At 37.8% G+C, this 27,385-nt stretch overlaps 1 protein-coding gene across 1 annotated transcript in view; it reads right to left on the bottom strand.

Annotated features, from left to right (window-relative positions):
- Positions 1 to 27,385, bottom strand: part of LOC107561050 (cell adhesion molecule 1-like) — a 62,783-nt gene that overhangs the window by 25,552 nt on the left and 9,846 nt on the right. Inside the window, exons 5-6 of the mRNA XM_016245388.1 lie at positions 23,772 to 23,868; positions 19,190 to 19,362 (exon numbers count right to left, since the gene is read on the bottom strand). Of these exons, the coding sequence (XP_016100874.1) occupies positions 19,190 to 19,362; positions 23,772 to 23,868 (270 nt within the window). The remainder of the gene's footprint in view (positions 1 to 19,189; positions 19,363 to 23,771; positions 23,869 to 27,385) is intronic.

Raw genomic sequence — 27,385 nt, 5'->3', positions numbered from 1 at the left:
ATCTGTCCATCAGATGCGTGTCAAAGTTGAGTTTGTTACTATAATAACAGTAGATCAAACAATCATTGTAAAAAATAAAAAAAAAAACATTGTCGAGATCACGAGAAAATTAAGTCGTTATAACGAGAAAACAACTCTCGTTATGTCGATATAACGAGAAAATAAGTCGTTATAACGAGAAAACAAGAAGGAAAAAAAATAATGCATGGCCGCTTAGAACTTCCATAATTAACTAGTTTGTTACTATAATAACAGTAGATCAAACAATCATTGTAAAAAATAAAAAAAAAAACATTGTCGAGATCACGAGAAAATTAAGTCGTTATAACGAGAAAACAACTCTCGTTATGTCGATATAACGAGAAAATAAGTCGTTATAACGAGAAAACAAGAAGGAAAAAAAATAATGCATGGCCGCTTAGAACTTCCATAATTAACTGAAAAATGACAACAGAAATTTTGGTGAACTATCCATTTAGCGTGTTTTAAATCACACATCACACATCATATTATATTACAAAAGTTCAAATGGATCATATTACTCAAATTTCACTTTCTTTTGTGTTTTCAGTCAACAGCTTAGCCTTTTAGCCTAACTGATTATGAAGCTCTATTACAAGATATTTTTGGCATTGAGGAAGGGGAATATGATTCTGTGGTGGGATCTGATTTGTGTCAAAATATCAGCTCTCAAGAATCATAAAATGTCTAAACTGGTCATGCCTGAATCACTGGTGTGTGCTGCTTTGTAAACACAGAACATTTTCAAATGGTGCTGACAATCACTGCTGCACCCTCGATCAATATAGCGGGACCACATTACTCTCAATAAATAATGACTACATAAAATTACCTTTTCATATGCTTGCCTTTCTTACCTTCGAACTAAGCTATTGAGTCAAAAGTAGAGTGTGGTACATTAAAATCACATGGACTGACTTTTAAGGCAAATCACTATTATATATGACATATGAATATGATGTAAAATTGTATATGAATGACAACTGAATGTCTTTGCAACTATTGTATGTAATTAGTCATTAAATAGCACCAGAAGGCCTCTGACGTTTTGAAATGTTGATAACTCAGCGTAAACCTACATTACCGCTCCAGATAATTCTGAGAATTCAGACTGCCTTTGTGCTTTGAGCTGATGAAATGCCTCGACTGAAATATGGAAGCGAATACATAACACGGGGAATGTGAGCCCTTATCCTGGTGCATTACCTTAGAGCAGAGAGCACTTCAAACACACCAGGAGAGCCGTGATGCAGAGGTGCTCGTTATGGGACGAAACATTAGAGATGTCAATCACTGTTAGGGCAACATAAACTTTGCCCTTAAAGCATAACTTGGCGTTTCTCGGCTCAATTAGATAGGATCTAGTCCTAATCCAGTTGTTGGCTTTGATGATTCAGGTTCAGTTGAGTATTCCTCAATATTTATCAGAGATTGACGGAAAGAAGCGGTTCAAATGGTGTGTAGAATACCAAGCAATTCCGTATATGAGTTAGGCAAATGTAGATGAATGAGGCATGTTCACTGGATCACAAGATGGAGATCAAGAGCGCCTGTTTCTTTTAGATGGAGAGCTTCTTGGAATAGAACATAAGTGTGTCACTGAGCAGTAAAACACAGAAATGAATTACTGTATGAATGCTGGATTAGCATTTTAGTTTTTACTTGCCATTTAGAAAACTATTTTTTATCCAATGCGACTTGTAGTGCACTCTTGAGGGGGGCAGCCGCCCTGAAGTAACCTGGCTTTTATATTTTGCCTTTTCCAGTGTTTGAACCTGGGACCTCAGGGTTACAATATGAGATCTATACTATATGTGTAGGTTGTGAACCAGAACTGACCTGGTTTCTGTTTCTAACTCAGACTAGATTTACAGAATGTCCCATGAATTGGAAAATTCAGCGATTTTTAGTAAAATGTGCTCATAGAGTGATAAACATTTACTGAATATTATTTTTAGGGAGGCTGGTCATTGCATCTGTTGTCTTTCTTCAATAAAAACTGTGGAGACTGCAAATCAGATACAAAGGAAATGCTTCTCAAAAGATAGAAGCCTAATTTTAAAGTGATTATGAGTGATACAATTAGTATATTATAGAATATTATCATCTTGCATAATCTAATAACCATAAAATAAACAACTGCTGAAATTAACACTAACTAAACTAAAATGTGAAATGAAATCTGAAAAACAGTATTAAAAATGGAAAAAAATTGCAGAACACTACTTACTGAACCACCACTTAAAAATATCTTATTTAAGTCAAATGAAAAGAGGTCTAATTTGATTATGAGTGATAAAATTAGTATACAGCTATTATCATTTTTTAATTGCATCTGTTGTCTTTCTTCAATAAAAACTGTGGAGACTGCAAATCAGATACAAAGGAAATGCTTCTCAAAAGATAGAAGCCTAATTTTAAAGTGATTATGAGTGATACAATTAGTATATTATAGAATATTATCATCTTGCATAATCTAATAACCATAAAATAAACAACTGCTGAAATTAACACTAACTAAACTAAAATGTGAAATGAAATCTGAAAAACAGTATTAAAAATGGAAAAAAATTGCAGAACACTACTTACTGAACCACCACTTAAAAATATCTTAAGTCAAATGAAAAGAGGTCTAATTTGATTATGAGTGATAAAATTAGTATACAGCTATTATCATTTTTTTAAAATTATAAAGTCATATTATAAACATAAAATTATAAAAACATAAAATGAAAATAAGATTGCTAAAAATAGCTACAAGTAAACAAAATGTATAAAATAAAATATAATATAATATCGAGATAAAGAATTATTTGAAAATACTAAATTATTAAACTTACAGCATTCTACTTACAGAACCTCCACTGAAAATGAATATTTTTTTAATAATCATCATCATTATTTATTTATTCATTTACTGTATCTTATTTCAGTCAACTTAAATGAGAAAAGCCTTGTTTGAAATTGATAACATTAGTGTACATGAACACACCTTGCCTTCCTAATCAAATTCCAATTCATGAATTCAAAAAGGAGACCATTTTTTAATTCTGAAATTTGCTGAATGTATTTTGATGAGGTTTGTGAAAAAGCCAATGTAGCCAAGAACTACAGAGAGCAGAGAGCATGCTTTACTTGCAATCCCTGCTATTAGGCCTTTAGGTAAAGAGCCTTTAGGAGGTCAGGAGACCCATTTCAACACACTGTGTTAGTGTAAGACTGCTCTTTAGTCCTCAAAAAAAAAAAAAACTCTCTCCATCATTAAAGACGTTCATCTGGCACAAAGGCACAGCAAGGCCTTTAACATAATCACTAAGGAAACTTCTCAGCATACCGCTGACATTAGGTCCTTCAAAAGGGCTTCCACCATCAGAAAAATTAACTACTTGAATAACACCGAACTTACTGCAGCACAGCAAGCCTTTGTATAGGTCTCGAGCCACTGCATCGTTTGAAACATTATCAAACATGAACTGTCAAGCCCCTCTGAAAGTGGGCACTGAGTTCTCGAGGCAAAGAGTTCAAGGAGAGAGTCCTGAGATGAAGCATGAGCCTACGAATTAAAAAACACAATCAAAATGAGCAATAATATCTACAGGTTATTATTTGACATTAAGAGGGAAGTGGAGGGTTTCCATCACTCCTTGCATGCTGCGATTCCCATCAGGCAGATGGTTTGGAGCATGTTCTCGCAGAGAAGGAAGGAGACACGGAGAAAGCAGGAGGGACGTAAGGGAGCTGTCCTGGTTATTTACTACTATCCAGGGAGAGAAAAAAATATATATATGGAGGAACTGATCCAAAATGAGCATTACAATTTTCAAGCTGTCCTCCATTCATCAGAGGGCCTCTGGAAGCCTGCTAAGCCCATTACTGGTTCAGGCAGAAGTCCGTCAATAAGTCTGCTGGTGAGCAACGGCCTTCCCCCTTGTGCATGGCCCTTTGTTTCAGTGTGGGTCACCTGAGGTGGTGTCCTTGCTTACATCAGCAGCTGATATCAGCAGAGATGACAATAGGCACACAGCTTCGTGGCTAATTGCAACAGCTTTGTGTGGCACAGGAGACGACAGCGAAACATGCGCCCAGTGCCCAAGGGAAGGGCACAACTGCTGAATTTCAGAAGCACACAACTCTTCATACAAAATGTGAAAAAATATACTAGAGTAACATTATTGTGATGAATCTATTGTGCAAAAAAAAGCTTCATTAATGCTGTTTATGTAAACCCCCAAAAGAGCCTTTAAGGACACCGAAAAGATGTTTTCCTGCAAATAGTCAGCTATTAAACTAATTATATTAAACTGACTGAAATAAAACATTTAATTTGAGAATACTATTAAAATTAAACCAAAATTAAATAAAAAATGCAATATTAATCTTAATATTAACAATATTAACTTTGCAGTACACTAAACTACAGAACAACCAGCATTTTAAAATAATATATGTATATAACTGTTCATATTTATTTATATATAATATTTATTCATCTATTTATGTCTATCCATTCATATTATATTATGAACTGTGATTATATATAATAATTAATTAAAAAAATTATACGTATTGCACATTTTATTTTATTATAAATATGCATATTTATGAAACTTTTTCATTTTTGGGTGAACCACCCCCTTAACTACTTGACGACATATGATCAATCCCTAAAAACGTAAAATTAAGAGAAGGTGGGGTTTGTATAAATGTAAGTAAGTACATTTTATTTACATAGCACATTTAAATTCAGCTTACACTGACCAAAGTGCTGCACAGAACAATCATAAAATACAGTAAAATATAAAATTACTAATCCATAAGTTAATAGTCAGGAAAGGCTATAGAGTAAAGATGTGTCTTAAGTCTAGATTTAAAAACAGAAATAAAAGGAGCACTCTTAATGTCAGGTGGCAACTGATTCCATAACCGTGGAGCAGCAACTGCAAACGCTCTGTCACCTTTAAATTTAAGTTGTGACCGTGGGACATATAAAAGAGCTTTGTTAGCAGATCTGAGGGACTTAGGAGCTAAATAAAATAATAATAAGATCAGAGATGTTAGATGGGGCTTGTCCATTAAGACATTTAAAAACAATCAGCAAAATTTTAAATTGAATTCTAAAAGAGACAGTGAAGAGAGGCTAAAATTGGAGTGATATGATCACTTTTTTTGCACCAGTTAACAGTCTGGCTGCTGCATTCTGGACCATCTGTAAACGTGCCAGTGAAGATTGGGGAAGACCAAGGTATAAAGAATTACAATAGTCCAACCGTGATGTGATAAATGCATGAATTACTTTTTCCAAGTCTTGAAAGGAAAGTGTCGATTTAAGTCTGGAAATGACTCTCAATTGATAGTAGCTGTTTTTAAAAACTGAGCTGATTTGTTTTTCAACAGTCAAAGGTAACACCTACATTTTTTCCATGTGACTTAACATATGGAGTAAGATTGTCAAAGTAAGTGGCTATAGAGTTTTTGATTTTGGAGGAACCAAAGATAATCACCTCAGTTTTTTCATTGTTTAGCTGGAGGAAATTGTTTGCAACCCAGCATTTAATCTTCTTAAGACAGTTCATGAACATACATCTGAGAATCATCAGCATAGAAATTAAAAGAAATGTCATCATGTTCATGAACATATCCATTCAGTTTACTTTGTCATCTGCTTTTAACTGGCAATAACTGTCCAATGCCACCTCTCATGATTTCTCAGCACACTGAATGCTCTGTATATTTACATTATACATCCCATTTAACTAAATGAAGAACGAATGTGTTCTAGGCATAATTTGCAGCTAAATACAATAGACATCTGTTTGAGTATATGACTGACTGGGACAATAATGAGCAAATGGATAAGGTTTATTTTTTCATTAAGTGTGTATTATTTATCTGTTTGTATTTAGGCAGTCTGTGATGTCAGGCAGGTTCAGGCTTGGCTGACTGAATATTCTCCACAGTTCTACCAGCCTATTTCCAGTTAGCCATCATAGAATGTAATCATAGCTCCCATAACAATATACCTCCGTATAAAAACGACTTATTGGGAGCATTTCTCTGTTTGCATGACGCTAAGTGCAATAAATTCTAGAGGATGGTCTCCCTGGGTTGTGTATCAAAGCACTGCAGTGGTTGTTTTCCCTGTGGTAATGCAATTGACCTTTAGTGAATTAGGCTTTTCTCTGCCAGCGAGCCATCTCTCTTTGTCTGGCTTGTACTCGGCTGTGGGAATCAGACAGGGAGAGAAATGGACTCCTATCTTATGCGCAAGTGCTTTTGCTGGGCAATTCATTTGTTCAATTCCAAAATCAGTTTACCAGATGGTGTTTACGCAATTTAAGCACTGACAAAAGCACTTTTTTCCTCCTCCCTCTCCCCTCCCTTATTTTTGTTTGTTACTTGCTAAAATGAATCAGACTCTTTCATCAATTACAAAAAAAAGAAAAATCTTATTCACCTGCATTTTATTAGCAAGGCCAAACATGTAATTAATGAAGAAACCATTGTTTTAGCTGCGCCTTTTGCAGTGTCCATTTATGCAGAACATTATAATTTGCATTTGGTACGTATGAATACTACTTGTAATCAAATATTTTCATTAGTAGTGTTTGCTGAGGCAATTATCACTAAAACTATTACTTACAACAGTGCATGAAACTTAGGGGTTAGGGGTTAAAATAAAATACAATAAGAGGACTAAACAACACCTTTAGAGTCTTCATTCAGTCTTCTCTTTTCACTGCAGCTCAAAGTCACAGATAGATAAATGGACAGAAAGAGAAGGAGCAAATGACGGGAAGGGAGAAACGAGAGAGATGGAGGACAGATTGTGTTGTCAGCCAGAGAGAAAGAGGCAGAGGAAGAAATGACTCATCTTTAATTAAATTTGAAAAAGCTTTGTGGGGAAAAAGAGCTCTCAGAAATATCGATAAACATCCATTTTTTAGCCGTGTTTAGCAGAGAAAAATTTATGACATCTGTCCTCATTGCATATGGTGGCAAGCAAGGCCCCTCCATTTAGCCATTTATTTTTCAGTGTAAATGGCAATTTAGTAATCTCTAAATGTCACCTCCTGAAGCTGTGGAGCACTTTAGCCTTGCGTTAGGGCTTTAATAGATTTTTTAAAAGTGCAGTATAGCCCAGTCCATTTCTCTTATAGCCAGTTTATCAAAAATGTATTAAATTTCTAAGTGGCCTCCACCTCTGCGGACTGATAAATTCATGTGGTGTTCCTGAACTATACACATCCAGCCAAAGGATAAATGAAATCAGCAGAAGGAGGGAGCAGTGTGGCTGCTTAGGACCCACTCTTCCTATTGAAGTACATGGGCATAATAGGATGCACTTTAAGGGGAAAGTGATAAAAACGTGGCCTGATATAGCAGTGCTATAGGTCTGCGTGGCCCGGCATGTGGAAAGCATATCCAGAGCTGAGGCTTTGCTAGAATCATTTCACACAAACAACGCAATATGTCTGTAATTGAATAATATTTTCCCTATGAGGGCCGTTTATCTACAGCGATGCCTGCGGGTTGGACCTCTGGAGGATTTCAATGTGTACAGCAGGCAGCGGTGTTAACGAGATTCATTCACCTCGTTAATGAAGAAAGAGGGTGTGTCTCATTAGTATGCATCATCGCTTCTTTCATTAAACACAATCATGTAGCCTAATCACAGCCGATTCATTTCTCAGCTCTTTATAGATTCTCTCAAATCATCTGCACAAGCCAGTCCAAGATTTTGATTGCTCGCGGAACTGACGGCCGCTCCCACTCGGTTTTGCGAGTACACAACGAAATGCAGAGCCGCATCTCTAGCAATCTGAACGGTTTTCACTGTAATATAAAGAATTGCCTTGAGGAAGGAGAAAAACAGAGTGAAACGATCTCAATCGGTTGCTTCAAAATCACAATCATTACAGGCAGCAAATTACATCAGGGTCTCTTTTAGAGATTGAAACCAGCAGCAACATTGATTTAGCTTTCCATCATCTGGGGCCGTATTAGCTTTTGTGTGCTTTTTATGTTGAGTAGAGTGGATTAGAGTAGCTAATGAGCTTGTGGAGGTCAGTATCACAGGGACATTTGTATCATTCGGCCACAGAGCCAGTTCTACAATCAGAGTTTACTCAAATATAATATAAGCAAGGTTCAAACTAACCCGATGAAAAAAGAGCTGAAGTTAATTGTAGCGACTATGCCGTGTGCCCATATTCCCAGTTTTGTCCTCCAGTCATGCATCTGTCTTTTTTTAATCAACACAGAAGCAATGTAGATGTTGGTAAATGCAGCACGAGTCCTACAGGACAGTGGTGGCGGTCGTGACCGGCCTAGCATGTTTGATATCGCCTAGTTAACACAGCAGGAGTGTTAGCCAGTCCGGTGCGTGGGGTGATCAGGATTTTTCATGGAGAGACAAACAGGCAAACATTAATGAAATGAGGAATGGGAGCGCAGAGGGGGGCGAGCGATGTTTCTCGGGGAGATAACAGGCGTGAAAAGTGACGAGGCCCGCACCACTGTTTGCCCAGCAAGTCCAGACAGATACCACTGTGTTAACATCTGTGGTGGGGGAAATTGGCTGTCTCCCCTCCCCATGTTGTTGTCTGCGCTCCATCAAAAGAGCTTGGTGGGAGCCCAGAAACGCTTTCACTCTCTAATGATAAACATCCAGCAGGATGAAGCGCAGGCAGAGAGGAACTCTGTCTCCATCTCCTCTGCCGATACACGGGATCACTCAGAAAATGGCAGCTACGTATTGCATGTCATGCGCTACAGGACTTTTAACACCACACTAAACACTTGTTAAGGAAACTTTCAGCAACATACATGTACAGTTATAATACAGTCTCCATCTGTCTGTCCAAATATACACAACACAATATGCAATGTAATATTTTAATGTTTTAAAGCATGTTACACATTGGATTAACATGTTCACATGACATTTTAAAAAGACAAAATATTGTTTTTAGTCGAATTAATTGGAAGTGTATGGAATCATATTTAGTGTGAAATGGAATAATAACTCAGGATTATGTCTACTCTGGGCTAAAGAAAAATAAATATGATTGTTTCATTTTATGAGATTTTTTTTTTACAAAAACATTTTTAGATTGAGATATATAGTATCTCACAGAAGTGAGTACACCCCTCACATTTTTGTAAATATTTTATTATATCTTTTCATGTGACAAAACTGAAGAAATGACACTTTGCTACAATGTAAAGTAGTGAGTGTACATCTTGTATAACTGTAAATTTGCTGTCCCCTCAAAATAACTCAACATACATCAGAGAGGCTAGGGTCTGATTTATGACATCCTGTTGTCTTGGGCCTCTGTGGAATTTTTGTGACTCCTCGTGCCTCAACTCGGTTTTGACCAAATCTTAGATTGTCTGATTCGGTCTGATATCCTACACTGCTTTACTGCACTTTCTGTCGGAAAAGCTTCTTTCAAAGATTTGTATGTTTTGCATGCCAATAAAAAACGTAATGGATCACAGGTTGTCAGCGGTAAGTTGTTACCTGTCTTGAACTACACTGATTCACAAGGCAATCGCAGCTATGTGAACATTTCTCTTTTAGAAGTGCACAGCCATATTGACTTCTCTTGCTGGAGATGAAGCATGGCAGCAAACGGACTGAGTTAACCTGCTAAACTGCGTAGGATTTACTGTAAACACAATCATGCATCTCTCTGAAAGTACAGGGGCTAAAATGTTTAATATTTTGACATGCTTGGGCATCCTTAATATCCTATGACAAAAAGGGAAAAGGAAACAGCTGACCAAGGAATCTCAGAAAGCAGTCAAGCATGGCAAATACAGGCTAATGAAGAGCTATAGAGCTAACTTTACAAGCAGCAGCACATTTGATCAATAGTCACTACAGAATACATTTGCATTAAATAATGCATGCTGAGCCTGAAAAGCTAAATGTTTTAATAAAGAAAGACAGAGAAACTGAAACGCCACTAAACGAATGTTCGGTTAAACTCGGCCGACTCGGTGGAGGGGCAACTTTACTGGCGCCACTCTGTTTTGAACTGTGAATGCCCAACAGATGTTTGAGATCACCGGTGTCAATAGCTCATTAAAAACTTGGCAGGCCAATTGGATCTATAACTCACCGCATTTAGAAACAGACCATTTTTGTAAATTTTTTTAGAGCAATCTTTTTAAAAGGCAAACTTATGCCTCAGAGTATCAGGGCTTATTGACTTTCACAGCGCATACCTGCTATGTCATCCCAGCGTGTGTTTATCATGGCACATTATGAATCATAGCAATGGGCTGGGGTGTGTGTGTGTGTAGCAGGCTCATTAAACCCGGACCACTGCAAAATACTGCCGGTTACACCGATTCCCCAGACACGCAAAGGCTAATGCTAAGATGAGAACTCATATTTTATTCTCTCCCTTGCTGAGCCACTTGCTAAAACAGCACATCTCCCAAATGAGATGTGGACCAACGCATGAGTGGCTCGCAGAGGAAAGGAAGGAAATCAGGAGAGCGAGGTACATACGAGGAGCTGACTAGATGAGTACTTTAATCGGCATGGCATTTCCTGGCATGTCCTGGGACTCCTAACGGATAACAGTCACTCAGGAACGACACAGAGAGGGAAAAACACACGTGATTAATAGTGTGATTAGTAATGGGTGCTCAGGGCTGTTGATTTGCCCATCAGCAACCTTCTGTCATCAGGCAGCTTTGCGTGTTTTTTCAAGGAGATTTTCGCTTGCTGTAGCAAAACTAGCAAGAGCAGTTGAGGGAGCTTAACCCAAATATTGCAATGTGTATGATTTTTCGGGGCTATATGGCAGTTTTAGGTTTGCCTAAGGCTTTGTCCCTTTGGAACGCAATCTCCCAAATGAGATGTGGACCAACGCATGAGTGGCTCGCAGAGGAAAGGAAGGAAATCAGGAGAGCGAGGTACATACGAGGAGCTGACTAGATGAGTACTTTAATCGGCATGGCATTTCCTGGCATGTCCTGGGACTCCTAACGGATAACAGTCACTCAGGAACGACACAGAGAGGGAAAAACACACGTGATTAATAGTGTGATTAGTAATGGGTGCTCAGGGCTGTTGATTTGCCCATCAGCAACCTTCTGTCATCAGGCAGCTTTGCATGTTTTTTCAAGGAGATTTTCGCTTGCTGTAGCAAAACTAGCAAGAGCAGTTGAGGGAGCTTAACCTAAATATTGCAATGTGTATGATTTTTCGGGGCTATATGGCAGTATTAGGCTTTGCCTAAGGCTTTGTCCCTTTGGAACGCAAGTATAAACACACACACACACACAACAAATGAAACAGTGGTAGTGGTCACTACACAACGTGTACCACTGGATTTCCTCTAGGTGGTACTTGTAGCAAAAATGATAAATAAATGATAAAATGGAAAAATTAGCCCAATATTGTGAATTACGGGGTGCCAAATTCAAGTCAGTTGTTATTCTGTGAGGGAAAACAAAAACAAAAAAAGCAACAAAAATAAGGTTATACTATTAAAAGAGATGCTATTCTAAATGCATAAGCAAATAAAACAAAATCAGAAGGAACATTGTTGTGACTACACTCTTAAAAATAAAGGTGCTTCAAAAGGTTCTTCAAGCGATGACATAGAAGAACCATTTTTGGTTCCACAAAGAACCATTCAGTCAAAGGTTCTTTAAAGAACCATCTCTTTCATACCTTTTTACAATCTGAAGAAACTTCTTTTGCCACAAAGAACCTTTTGTGAAACAGAAAGGTTCTTCAGATGTTAAAGGTTCTTTATGGAACCATTTAGACAAAAAGGTTCTTCTATGGCATCGTGAAGCACCTTTATTTTTAAGAGTGTAGGTGTTAGTTTGATTTTCTGATTTGAAGAGATGTGGTACTCCTTAAGTACCTCCTCGTTTGTAATGGGTTTTATTGGTTTTGTCTCGTCTAGTGATGTCCGGATCGCGAACGAATCGTTCTATTTAACCGGATCTTCTTAGTGAACCGGTCGAACCAGTTCACCAAATTGAACTGAAACGTTTGAAACGGTACGCGTCTCCAGTACGCACTAATCCACAAATTACTTAAGTTATTCGGTTTATAAACGTGCCTGACACTCCCTCTGATGCGAAAATAAACCAATATCACGAGTTATTCAGTTACTCCTAACAGTACATTGACTGAACTGCTAAAAGAGAACTGATGATGGGATGTGCACGAGCAGAGCAGCTGCACTGAGTCTCGTACTGCTGGGAGACGGCATCATAGTATGTTAAGGGGCGTAACATTTCCATCACACGCTTAAGGTATTCGGCCAATCACAACGCACTGGATAGCTGGCCAATCAGAGCACACCTCGCTTTTTTAGAACGATGAGCTTTGTAAAAATCAACGCGTTTCAGAAAGGTGGGGCATAGAGGAGAAACAATCATTATGGAAAATAATGTGTTTTTTAATCCTTAAACCGCATAAACACATTGCATTACACCAAATACACAACATAATGTTCTTTTTAGCAACGTCATATGACCCCTTTAAAAGTTTAAAAACCACTGCATTAGAAAATAACCTGTTAGGATCTGCATGATATTTCCAGAGGTGGAAGCCATATGCAGAAGCATATGCATGGAAATTCCCTCAAACTGTTTAATAAGGACATCATATCAATAAATGGCAGAAGTGGCACATTTGCCTTGCTATAGTGTAAATTCAGGAGTGCATTCCTCCTCCATATATTGCACATTCCTCCTCTCTGTAGAATCAATGAGCGAGAGAGGTGAGTGAACAGCGTAAAATAACAATAAATACCTGCAAATCTGACACTGGCAGCAGCACTGAAGCGATCGACTTCAATGAAAGGCTAATGAAGGGAGGACTTAGGAGACGGCCCTTGTTAATGACTCTGGCAGACGGGATAAAATGGGTGTGGATGAGAGACTCCTCTGCCTTAGAGCTATGAGACATGAGAGTGCTTAAAAACAGCACCCATCCAATCTGCCAGCTGAACCATGTTATGAGAATTATGAAATGTTTCTCAATAATTACAAAGCAACTCCACAGTATGAGAACTTTTACAAAACTGCAACTAGCGCCTATTCTACAGAACAGAGAATAATGCATCTGTGTGAATGAATGAATTTATTTAAATTACATAACTGAATTTAATGTTGACTATGACCAACTGTATAAATGTATTACGTAGTAAATATTATGTTGTATTATTATAAGTTTATTATGTAGTAAATATAGCTACAGTATATTCACGTTTTAATGTGTTTTAATCTATCTAAAATAATGGTATGCACAGTACACACTGTTTGCTAATCGCATAGTTACTTTATTCACAAAGTTTAGATAAATTATACAAAGTTAGTAAGTTTTTAAATTTTACATCAACAACTGTCATATAATTCAGTAAGCAAAAGTGCACGACGGTTCAGATGCTCTAGTTTTAGTTTAGATACGAAAGCCTGCACGTCATTTGCAATGCATTCTTTCATCTTCAGACATCCAGTAGGAAGGTTTTACAGTGCCAATTCTAATACGGCACATTTGCATGTCTGAATTCACAGATGACTAGATTTTTGAACGGCGGGCTGCCAAGCTTGTGTTTGACAGCATCCAAATTTATTAGGGCAATCTGACTTTTAAATGTGTGCATCACCAATACGGTGTATTATAAGGGAAACACACTGATGGGGCAAATTGAATAAAAGTGAGCAAGAATGGAGGCTTTAATTATGGAGGGAAAGTATGGAGAGAAGTGATTTACGACTCTCATTATTACAGCACAGGGATGGATTGGACCCACCATGACAGAAGTGTAGATTGTGTTTTTTCTTCTTCTTTCCCTACATATGTTGAGCTCGCTGGACCGAGACTGGATCTTCTCGAGTTACATGCACTGCTAGGAAGACTGCTGTTCCTCCAGCTGTTCTTTCTCAGTACTCTTCTTGCGCTACACATGTTGTTGGATATAAGGGACAATTAGGTGCCTCAAACAAGTTTGAGGCTTGTCACAAAATCAGGCTGTTTATCAATCTCCATGCAATGTGTTTTCAGCAAGCTGTGTTGAATCCACATTGGTTTATGTGTGAGGGTTGAGTATTTAGGTTTACACTAAAGCAAATATCTGTTTATGCTTGCCATTTACACAAACACATAGGGGATTCCCTCAGAGGAAGTGTGGGCCAATGCTTTACTTTGGCTTGTGATCAGATGTAAATTTCCATAACCACAAGCACTCTGTGGCCACAACACATTATTCAGGGGTCCCACCTTCTCTCAATCTTCCAGATCTTTCCAGTGATTTGAAAATATGGATAAGATAAAAAAAATAAAAAAAATTAACACAAATTAATAATTTAGAGTGAGGATGAGTCAGTTTGATAGATTCATTAAAGATATGCACCAAAAATTTTTAATTATGCCATCATTTACTCATTCCAAACCCGTATGCATTTCTTTTGCTGAACACACAAAAAAAATAGGTATTTTTAAGAAAGTTGATAACCAAACAGTTTTGGTTCCCATTGACTTCCGTTGAACTTTTTGGACACACAAGGGAAATTAATAGGAAACGAAACCATTTAATTGTCAACATTCTTTGAAATATCGTCTTTTGAGTTCTACAGAAGAGAGAAAGTCATACAGGTTTGGGACAACATGACCATTTTCAGTTTTCTGCGAACTATCCCTTTAAAATTAACTTTCAAAAATGTCTAAAAAAGAACAGTACAAATCAGACTGTAACTCAGAAGAAAGTTTTACTCTACAGAAGAGCAATATTTAGCCAATTAAATGTTTTAGGTCAGAGCATAATTAGAAAAAAAGTACTTTCCCAGGCCTGGAAAACACAATTATACAATGGGAACCCTGATTCTTGACCCACCAAGTGAACAAAATCATGTTTGTGTTTGGGTTCAGTATGGCACTCTGAGCACCGTTAAAGTAGTGTATTGCAGTGATCGATTTCTGCCGGGCAGCTCGGAGTTACCAAAGGAAAGTCCTCTAAACATAGAGGAATTGTTACGGAGAGGAAATGTGAGCGAGGGTGACAGGCAGAGGAGGAGTGCACAATATTAAAGGCCAGGGTTGTGAAGGCAAAGGTAGTCTTTATTAGGTTAGAGGCGCTCTGTAAACTTGTTACAGGCCGGTGTGTTAGATCTCATTCCCCCGCAGGGGCATGCTGGGATGGGGCCCCTGGAAAATGTCTCAGGGAATGTATTTTTTCCCCATAACCAGTTTAGTGCCAGCCACCCTCCAAGTGTTCTCCATCACTTAGCTTCACAACAGTTGGGGAACAAACGCATTAGAGAAAAATTGCCTCTGCAGTACATCTGTTCTGGCTGTCTATCGAGGGCTCAGGAAGATCTGCCACCACAAACCGAGAATCTGATATTAACTCTAATGTGTTGAATGCTTTTTTACCCCATTCATAAGCAACCACTGATAAAAATGATGATACAATTTAAATTCAAAATGTTAAAATTGCATTGTTTTGATAAATGAATGAATAAATAAATAACTTTTTACTTTACAAAGTCTTAAAAAAATTATTAAAGTTAATTTTGAGAAATAAAAACTGATTAAAAATGAATAAATAAAATGACTGAGTAAAAAAATTAATAAAAATATATATAAAAAATACATTACAGTTAAAATTGCATTGTTTTGATAAATGAATGAATAAATAAATAACTTTTTACTTTACAAAGTCTTAAAAAAATTATTAAAGTTAATTTTGAGAAATAAAAACTGATTAAAAATGAATAAATAAAATGACTGAGTAAAAAAAAAAATATATATATATATATATATAAAAAATACATTACATTTAAATTCAAAATGTTAAATTAAAGTTGCATTATTTCGATGAAATAAATAAATACATACACACGTGGTCAGAATTGTTGGTACCCTTGGTAAATATGATCAAAGAAGGCTGTGAAAATAAAGTTAATCCGTTAATCATTGTGATCTTTTATTTAAGAATTTAAAATGGGGGGAAATATCATTATGAAATAAATGTTTTTTTCTCAAATACACATTGGACACAATTACTGGCACCTCTAGAAATTCTTATGAGTAAAATATATCTGAAATATATTCCCATTCATATTCACAATTTTGAGCACACCAGGGTGATTATGAACATGAAATTATCTAGCCATGGCTTCCTGTTTCACAGAAATATAAATATGAGTGAAAACAAAGGCCAAATTCCAAATTAATCACCCATCACAATGAGAAAAACCAAAGAATATATTTCTGATGTGCAGCAAAATATAATTGAGCTTCACAAATTAGAAAGTGGCTTTAAGAAAAAAGCTAGAGCAGTGAAAATTCCCATTTCCACCATCAGGGCAATAATTAAGAAGCTCCAATCAACAGAAAATGTTATGAATCTGCCTGGAAGAGAACGTGTTTATATCGTCGTAATGCACAGTGAGAAGGAGAGTTTGAGTGGCCAAAGACTCTTCAAGGATCACAGCTGGAGAACTGCAAGTTTGAGTTTCGGGGTCAGAAAACCACATGTTGTTTGGGAGGACTTCAAGAAAAAAAAAATCAAGAAAAGAAAATGCTTTCACCAAAAAACTATCTCCAGCATATTCTGTTGTCAGACACAACTGGAACTTCAAATGGGACTGGCTTCTATGATCAGATGTAACTAAAAAATAAAGCTTTTTAACAGCAAACCCTCAAGATGGGTTTGGTGAACACAGGGATAAAAAGTACCCCATGTGTACAATGAAATATACTGCTGTATTTTTAATGTTGTGGGCCTATATTTCTGCCGGATGTCCAGGACATCTTGTTTAGACACATGGCATATTTGATTCTATCAAATACCAACAGATAAAAAATCAAAAAGTGACTGACTCTGTTAGAAATCTTATAATGGGCCATGTTTGGATCTTCCAACCGGACAATAATACAAAAACAAACCTTAAAAACAACACAAAAATGGGTCACTGGGCACAAAACCAAGCTTCTGCTTTGGCCATTCCAGTTCCCTGACCTGAACCTTATAGAAAATGAGTGTGGTGAACTGAAGAGGAGAAGCACCGTCATGGAGCTGGGAATCTGAAGTGATTCTGGATGAAGGAATTGTCTCTGATCTCTTGTCGGGTGTTCTCTGAACTCATCAGGCATTATAGGAGAAAACTCCTATACTATTTTGGCAAATGGAGGTTTCAAAAAGTATTGAATAAATGGGTACCGTTAATTGTGTCCAATGTGTATCAGAGAAAAACATTTATTTCATAATGATAATTCCCCCCATTTTAAATTCTTATCCGCCAATGAAAGGTTAGATTTTTGTGAATTTTTTTAAATAAAAGATCAAAAGGATTAACAATGCAGATTTATTTTCATAGACTTCTTTGATCATATTTACCAAGGGTATCAACAATTCTGTCCACGTGTGTACATACATAGGATAAAATTTAATGTTCAAAATCTTTTGAATTTTGTAGGTAATAAAGAGGCTTATCTAAAACTTTGCAGCATCAATCATGCATACAAGTCTTAATCTGATCAGTCCATTTTAGTCTCCCCTTCTGCACATCATGTGCTTTAAACTCTATATCTGCCCACCCTCATGATGTTTAAGATATTTTCCTATGAAAGCTGCTCTTGAAACAACTAAATGCTTGGTGATCACTGGCAGTCAAATTTCAATTGCAATTTCACAACTGAAAATAAAAGAAAAACCCTATATGCAATTTCTGGATATTAGTTCTTACACTTATATAGCGTACTTAAGTGTTTTTGTTCCCCTGTCATCTGGGCACTAAGTAAGCCAGGACCACCAGTGGTGCCTCCTCAAATATTTTCATGAGCCAGCAGAATGCCTGGGATGATGTTGGCGTGTGATGGCATGGCGCTACTTGACAAGTTGCATCTAATTCTGCAGATTTATTATTATATAGGAGTGCTGAAAGTGTTAACAATCCTTATAGTGGTTACATAAGGCCATGCATGAATAGCTTCACAATTACCCTTCCAATATGCTATGCATTACATACACCGGCTGTATGAAAATGTGTCCTTCATGAGACAGCTTGCTAAACGCTCATTTTGCCTTCCCTTTAACATCTCTGTAAAGTAGAGTGTCTAATTGAACAGTGCCTCGACAGAATGCCGTAATACGCAAAGTATGTGAGGAGCGCTGTGGGTCTTGCTGAATGTGTCAGGGCCACTGTGTTTGTAATACGCAGATGTCATCCTATTAATTTGAGGGAGAATAATTATAAGACTATGGAGCACCCAGATGTCTCCAGCGCATGTCTTTATGAGCGCACATGTATGTGTGTGTTGAATACATTTGAGTGCCACTATGTTAACACAACAGAGACGCATGATGCTAGACAGCCCTGACGTGCCGACCCGTTTCTGCATTAGCAATTCTAATGTCAGATATGAGGTTGAATTGTGTAGATATTAAAAGTGGCATCAGACGTAAAAATCATAAAACGTCCTGATAGAGTGTGTTATATTCAACGCAGTCTTTAATAGGGGAGGGATTTGAGCTCTCGAAGCACCATACGTGCCTGTGTCACTCTCTCTTCTATTCTGTTGGTTCAACTGTCATGAATTTCTAGTGGAACGACTGCCAAGCTGCTCATGGGAGAAATGTGTGAAAAGGCTGTCGCAATTACTGGCACATTTGCACTTCGTGCTGGGGCAAGTTTTTGGAACACGCACAACCTGGGCAATGCCAAGTTTTTGTGGCGACCCACCAACAACATACAATGTTCCCACACGCGCACACATAAACAAAAAAAAGTTTGGCTTCTTTAAAGCTTATTCACAGTATAATTTTGATAAAATAACTGAGTGAATCTGAATCAGCTGGGGTTTGCCTCCCTCGCTACTGACAAACTGTATATCTGTTCACTAAAAGATCCTCATTGCAACACAAATCCTTTTTAAAATAGCTCTGAGTCCACTGTTGTGCTCTGAAAATGGAGGACTGCAATTTCACCACAGGCTTAGTGCAGCAAAAGATATCAGAAGTAAATTCCAAGAGGAAAATGGTCAGATTAGAACATGTCCTAAAGGAAAGGAAATGTCATTGAGATCAATGTTATTGACCCATGACTCAGATGGAGTGGCGGAGTGGGTGAAAGAAAAAGAGGTCGGAGTGACATAACTACTCGGTCACTTTGAACTTACCGCGCACATAAAGGATGTAGTCAGCGTACGTTTCGCCCACAGAGTTGGACACCACACACCGGTAAGTGCCGTTGTAGGACTTGTTGAGGTTCTCGATGAAGAGATCTGAGCCGGTGATAACCGCGTGAGACGGCACATCGTCATCCACCCTCACCCAATTCACCAGATGAGGCCTGGATGGAGACACAGAGCAGAAATGGCTTTGCTTTAGAGTTGTATAGGAAGACCATACAGTCTTTTCTGGCCAAGGGACCTCTTTCTTGGGCAAAGAAGTTGTCTGAGTACCATGTAAAGTTTTATAGGACATTATATGGCAAGAACATTCTAAGTTGCATATAAACTGGAGCAGTTCAGTCTATTTCTGGAAAAAGTTTTACAAGAAAATACTAATTTAGTCTTTATACTTAAACGTTCAAATTTATTTCAATGCGTTATTTGTGGTTTCTTTGTAATTTTGTGTGAAATCTACTAACAATTTCTAAGTAAAAATTGTTTCTAAGTGAATCCTACACTAAATATTTTTCTGTATATATTCTGAAATCTATAAATAAATTAATTAAATAATTAATAAAAAAAACAACTGGAAAAAGCATTGCAACCTTTTTTTTTTTTAAATGACAACATATAGAGAAAATAAACAAATTGTAGTGAACAGTAGTCAAGATGGCAAACCCCCTTTACACACAATGGGCCTCATTCATGAAACATTCGTAAATATTGGAGTAAATTCTGAGTAATTTGCGCGTAAAACGGACCTTCCAGAAAACTCTCCTCCGAATTCACAAACACTTCGTACACATCAGATTTGATAGTTAAACGTGTATGTTAATGAATTCTAATCATTCGTAAATAGGGCGCTCATGCACGCTCATTCACAATTAGCATAATCCCCGCCTATGAATTACAGCTGCGTAAATTGCGTGTCCAGGAACGCAGTGGAATATTCTGGTCTACTTTCTCAGGATTGACTCCAGTATATTGCATAAATGCTAAAAACACTAATAGGCCATATGCCTAACAATAAATATTCAATGACGTGTGTCCACAAAAGTGTTTTTAGCCAGCTGAAAAACTGTCAGGCGCTCTTCTTAAAACGGCCAGCTGGTGGTGCTGGACGCTTTGGTGGCACAGCGTTTTTCTAGCTGAGCCTGAGAGACGCTTTGGTTGCTACGATTTGAAATATCCATGGCAGTAACATATTACTAGTATCTCATCTTAAGAATATTACTGAATATAAAAATTCAGTAACCAGCAATATGAACTTCTCTATTGTTGTTCAGTTGTTGTACAAGTAGGATGATTGGTCGGTGTAGTATTTGTCCCGCCCCTCCTCCATTGATTGGACGGCTGGGTAAAAAGTGAAAGTGACAAGCAGTTTATCAACTCCCAGCTACCAAAAAAAAAAAAACGGGGCAAACGACCTTGTAAAATATTATGATGGCAGTGCATCAAAATTCAGTGTCATCAATTTGCCAAAAAGAACACAGAACGTTTTACGCACCATTTACACGTGGTAGGGAGCAGGTGTAAATTTCTTTTGAACCAACTAACATTTTGAAAATACGAAGACTTTCATGAATCCGAAAATTTACGTCAGAACGGCTTTACGAACGATTTACACAAAAATTTGTTCTGCTCGTGTTTCATGAATGAGGCCCAATGTGTGGAAAGTTCATTTTGATGTGATCAGGCTTTTTGTGGACAACGAAGGATGACTTTTGCTTAAACGCCGGGACACACCAAGCCGACTTCAAAGAACAAGCGGCGACGAAAGCCGACGGTGTTGTCGCCTCACGTTGGCAGCATCGGACCAAAAAGCTGCGCTCGAACACACCGCATAGACTACAGCCGACAGCAAACTAACACATGTGTTGTGCGCATGCGTGAGAGGAATTAACTGTCTATATCAGCAGCTATCAATAGTATATATTCATCATTCAAAATGAGAAACCGAAACAAAGATATACAAGAAAAAAAACGAGACAAAGTAGTTTCACTTTCACAACGAAACACAGCGCTTTCATGACGGTGGCGGCAACGGCAATACTACAGCGAGAATAAAAGTTACACCTTTTGGTAGTTGTTAGTTACTATTTTCTATCTCTTTGTTAAATAAAACCACTTTTATTACACTTGTGTCTTCCTTGTGTTGATTATTCAGTATGAGGCTCTACAAGTTAACGATATCCCTCAAATCCTTCAGAATGGTCAGACTACAACTTTCTAGAATTTATGTAATTCTTATTTATTCAACAAACTTCCATGATTGTTCTTTATTGTCAAGGCGAAATTCTTTGGCTTGTGCCCTGTAAAATAGTGTGACCAAAACTAAATATTAATATTTAAGCCCAAAGCCATTGCACTGGAGGTGCTACTTAGAGCTAAATTCACTACATTTAGTGGTGCCCCGTGTGAGGCTATCCAACAAATCACTACAGAATTTAAAAATCCCAAGTATTTATTGATCAAAAGGTGTGGGAACCATGGTAGTAATTCCTTGGAGACAACAATTGTGTAGCAGTCTGGGAGCTTATATACATGATTTAATTTTTTAGAAGTATAAATTGCTGCGCATCGGGACTCCAGTAAATCAGACTTTTGGTTTTTGTGTGCAATATGTTATCCTGTAAATATGTGCAATTTGTGTTGTCTGAGACTAAAAACAGCTATGGTCCTAACCTCAGAAAAAACTGAATCAGTTGCGGTCAGTTACACAGATTGTGGGATTCAACCAATGTCGCAGCCTATGACACTGGCAAATAAACTACATTTTGGCGAAGTAACAAAAACTGAAAGGCTGTGATTTTCTCTTGTCTGCCTCAATTAACTGCCACTGTGAGCTATCTCCTTTTGTTCTCTAAACACCTGAGCTGGGCACACAACAGCCTATTCTACTTTCACAGTGATGAGCAGAATGAGCTAAACCCACTGTGGAAATATAAAAGAGGCTCTAAACTCTACTCGGCTCTCACAAGTTTCAATGGCACTGCTGCAGTGTAGTTATTTCCCAAGAGCATCTGAGGAGGCTTTCCCTTGTTGTTTTAGTTTTTGTGTCAGTGTTTAAACTTGTTACCATCCTGTTTAAAAGGGGAGAGAGAAAAAAAAAACCTTCACAGCTTCGAAACAAAGGACTGGTTCGCATTCAATAGCAGTTGATCCACAGCCTCTAAGGACGGCAAAACAACATTTGATGGCGAGCAGCGAGTGTGGAATCTCAAAGAGTCTCAGTCTGAGGTTAAATATACATGCATAGCATAAAGATGCAGACGTTCCTGATATGGAAAGGGAGAAATGACCTAGAAAAAGTGCCTTATTGAGGAAGGTATGGGGAAAAACACACAGTGGAGGGGCTGCAGAGAACCTGGCGTGAGGCGGAGAATACAAATGGGATGGCAAGCCAAGCCCTGCACTGTCTGACAGTAATGACTGCAGCCCCTCTCCAAGCTTTAATGAAAATGACTTCCAATTTTCTGCTCACTGTATTGATTGTATTTTCGTCTTTATTAAATGAATTCAGGTGGTGCCTCGTCTGCCCCGCAGCATTTCAGTTTGAGGATGTTATGGGGCTTGTTGAATGTAAAAACACTGGAATGGCTTTTATTACATGCGCTCTCACTGGACAAACACTGACAACTCACTTTAGGCTCATGTGCAATGACCACAGAAAATATTTGGACACTTTTGGAATTGTAAAAATTTATGAATTTCACTGCATAAGATATCAAACCTACCAATCTGTAAAAATAAATAAATAAATAAAATGATATTTTGGGGCAAAATACATAAAAAAAGAAAAATCATATTTTGGAGCCACTGTATACTTTTCAACAAGGGTGTATGTAAATTGATTATCATGATCTAAATAAATTATTGATCTTGCTGGGAAATAATATAGCTTTTAAAAATTTATTTCAGCTTTGTAACAAGAAATTGGTGTGTGTTCAACTTAATTAATTCAATTTAACAAATGCAAAAAAATTTTTTTTGGGCAAATTTTTAACCAAATTTCAAATTCTGTTACACACAATTGAGACTACTACATGATTTTTTTCTTTTGGCCTTAATTTAATTCTGAACATATTGGTTTTATTTAATTAAGTACTCTACTAAATTTAAACACAGTTATTCATTTTATGTTGTATGCCAGATAAAGCAATCAATGGTCAAAAGTAAAAAGCCAAAAAATATTGTGGCACATGTGCACAATCAAATTCAGCTGAGATTTTGCCCAGCATCCTTCTCATTTTCAATGTGTAGGCAAACTAAATTAAAGCTTGTACCTTAAGATTAAAATACATTTTTTTTTTATTAAATCGCTTGAATCCAATTAAGCAATATCACAAAATACCTTGGAGTGTCGCTTGTCCAATTTAGATCAGGACCAGAAATGTTGTATAATTAATTCCACTAAATGCTTTGTGATGGCGGTCACAAGTTTGCCTATGGGTTTTGGTAGAGGGCTGTTCTCATTGTGGATGAAAGCCCATGGACCCAGATTCATCCATATCAGAACAAACCGTAAAAGTTGAAAAGTTGCCAATATTGTCAGAAATGGAACACACAGGAGAGAGAGGTTTCTTACTGTGGTTTGCCTTTAGCCTGGCACGTCAGTTCCAGATTCTCGCCCTCTCTTATCAGGCCCTGCGGAAACTCCACCTTGATCGTCACCTCAGGTTTATCTGTGGAGGAGAAAAATAAAGCACATCAGCGTCTTGTGCCCCCGGGCTGCATTAAACTTTAAACAGCCTTGGCTTTGTTCAACACTTATTGGATTGTTCTCAGTCATTTGATTTGACTCTTCAGCATTACCATTGTTTGATACAAAATGTGTGCATGCTTTTTTTTCAATGAACCTTTAGAGTCATTTAAACATAATCGATACACCCTGATGTTTGCCTTGTATACAGTCAGAAGACATGACATCACCAATGCCCATATTCAGGTGCTTTCAGCATTGACCTTTCTGATCCGTAAGTACTGCCCTTTCTCATATCTATTAAAACGACTGGCCGCTCAATTGTTCTATTCTCCAGTGACTGGCAGCAGATAGCCCGCTGGCTTTTTGCACCTTGCATCAGCCTTGCTTCTCAGCCGTAGCTGCTACATTCAGCATGAAATGTGCTCTTCTCCTTGGCAAGTCTCAGTTCTTTTCCAATTCAGCTGGGATTAGACTTCCTGCTGTGTTTGTACAGTGCAGCAGGAGGGGTGACATTCAAACTGACGTCGGACACATAACTAACGCTCTCACGTCAAAGTATCCAGCGTTGTGTTTCTCGATACCATCGGAGGGTAGGATCTGACATACAGATTCACGTGGGCCAGTCACTTGCTCCACATTTGTGTAAACTGCATTTGGAAACAAAGATGAAGTTCTCAAGGTGAATGGATACCTTGACTAACAGCTAAAGATCAAGTCAGGAATCTTGGTGTGATTCTGGAGACAGACCTTAGTTTCAGTAGTCATGTCAAAGCAGTAACTAAATCAGCATACTATCATCTCAAAAACATTGCAAGAATTAGATGTTTTGTTTCCAGTCAAGACTGGGAGAAACTTGTTCATGCCTTTATCACCAGCAGGGTGGACTATTGTAATGGTCTCCTCACCGGCCTTCCCAAGAAGACCATTAGACAGCTGCAGCTCATCCAGAACACTGCTGCCAGAATTCTGACTAGAACCAGAAAATCTGAGCATATTACACCAGTCCTCAGGTCCTTACACTGGCTTCCAGTTATATTTAGGATTGATTTTAAAGTACTTTTACTCGTTTTTAAATCACTCAATGGCCTAGGACCTAAATACATAGCAGATATGTTCACTGATTATAAACCTAACGGACCACTCAGATCATTAGGATCGAGTCAGTTAGAAATACCAAGGGTTCACACAAAACAAGGGGAGTCTGCTTTTAGTTATCCGCAGTTGGAATCAGCTTCCAGAAGAGATCAAATGTGCTAAAACATTAGTCACATTTAAATGCAGACTCAAAACTCATCTGTTTAGCTGTGCATTCATTGAATGAGCACTGTGCGATGTCCGAACTGATTGCACTATATTCTATGTATAATCGTTTTCTTAAATTCATTTTAAACCTCTTAAATAAATTTTTTAAATCATTTTCAAAGTTTTTAAATTCCTTGTTTTATTGTTGTGATTATTTTTTTATTTTCTTTTATGTAAAGCACTTTGAATTACCATTGTGTATGAAATGTGCTATACAAATAAACTTGCCTTGCCTAAACTCCTTGCATAACCGTTTTACACCTGTGTGTCCATTTCTGGTGTCTAATAGGAATGTCTTAATGGCAAACAGCTTATGTAAGAAAATCATAGAAGACATTAAGGACCCTAGGCATTCAATGGACTACTCAAGGCTGTCGCACTGCTGCTTTTGTAGAATGTGTCTAATATTAGGCAAATACTAAAAAGGTTCCCGTTTCCCAGGTAGTGTTTCTATATATTGGCACATGACAGGTAAAAACAAGAAATGACTACCTTCTTGTTATACTGATTGCTAATGAATGCAGCAAGAAAATAAACCGTAAAAGACATTAAAAAAATTGAGCATGAAAAACACTGAAAGGCAAGAAAGTGTTACTGGCCTTTTATTAGGCATAATGGATACAAGGAACAACAGTTACGTGTGCCAAATAAAAAAGGGAAAAAACAATAAGAAAATAAACAAAGAAAAAAAAATCAGTCTGCACAGTCATTGCCAATAGTAATTCTATTATAAGACATATAGGGCAATCACTGACCATACCAGCACCATTAACCCCTCTTGTAGTGAACTTGAAATCAAAACTGACCCTATTAACTTTCTTAATGCATATTTCTGGTATCATTGTGAATAATTCATCACTCTCAGTTCATTCTCTTCCTCTGCAACTCTTTCTGTTCTGTTGACATCATTTACTCTACCTCATGTAATTCCAACACTGTATGACTTTCTTTCTTCTGTGGAACACAAAAGAAGATATTTAGATACTTAGAACTCTTTTTGTCCATACAATGAAAGTCAATGGGGTCCGAACAACAGTCAGTTGGACCCCATTGATTTTCACTGTATGGACAAACACACGGTTTTCAGAAAATGAAAAAGAAAGCCAGTCCTACAGGTTTGAAACGAAAAACAGATTTTTCGTTTTTTAATGGACTATCCCTTTAAAGTTCCCAAGATTCATATGAGGCCATGGTGTGCTTGCCAAGCCCACCACAGTTATGTAAGTGGGCTCCACATGAGATGCGTGCTCTGAGGTTCCTGCTGTTTCCTTGGAGGTATTCATCCTCTCAAACTGACAGGTTGTAATGGCTGAGCTATGTCTTTCCAGTCCTACGCTCCATTCCAATGCTGGCCAGCATCCAGCCCTCTAGTTTCTCAAAGGAACCCAAATCTAATATTAATCCCAGTAATAGAGCTTGAAGTGGCGTTGCACAGATGCTTATGCGACAGCGCTGTGTGTACGTTCCACGGACGTGGGGGAGATATTAGAGCTGCTCCCATGTGCAACTTTAATGACATAATTCGCTCACTTTGGCAAACAACGTGGGTTAAACAGTAGACATGCACTGATAGATAAAACAGTGGGTTTGTAACGTAAATAGTCCAGAGTCATTAGTATGCATGAATCAGGATAAGCAGCAGACCTTGCGTTGGAGGCAGGTCATGCATAAGGGCCAAGGAATTTACAAAAAATCCACACACAGAGATTCTGAGTGTCCCCGTGGATTCAAAGGGTGAAAGATTAGTTCGCTGAAACCATGTCAAAGTCGCCCACAATAACCCCCAGATTCCACTCTTTCAATTTCACCGGCTCTTACGGCACTTTGGATAGACTGGATGCTGAGTGAACGGTGACTTCACTTTGACCCACAGATTTCACACTTTCTTGGATTTTAAAGTGCAAGACTGGAGGAAAAAAAAAAAAAAAGGGTCAATGTCCTGACAAGATTTATCACATTATTTCAGGGCTGGCGTTTCAACTGGCTTTTTGGTAATCGCTAAATTTGTTGAGTGCTTTGCCCACTTGATGCTTTCCTGTTTGACCTCTTCTATCAACAAAAAGTGATCTGTTGGCCTTCTATCTGTCCAAATTACACCCTGTCAGAGCTAACATTGCTGTGTCCATGATGGACAGCCTGGTCTAAAGCAAGAGAGAGAGAGAGAGAGAGAGAGAGAGAGAGAGAGAGAAAGAGAG

Source organism: Sinocyclocheilus grahami, unplaced genomic scaffold (assembly GCF_001515645.1).
Source record: "Sinocyclocheilus grahami isolate Dianchi unplaced genomic scaffold, SAMN03320097.WGS_v1.1 scaffold755.1, whole genome shotgun sequence".
Classification (NCBI taxonomy): domain Eukaryota; kingdom Metazoa; phylum Chordata; class Actinopteri; order Cypriniformes; family Cyprinidae; genus Sinocyclocheilus; species Sinocyclocheilus grahami.
This window is presented reverse-complemented; position numbering and strand designations above follow the sequence as displayed.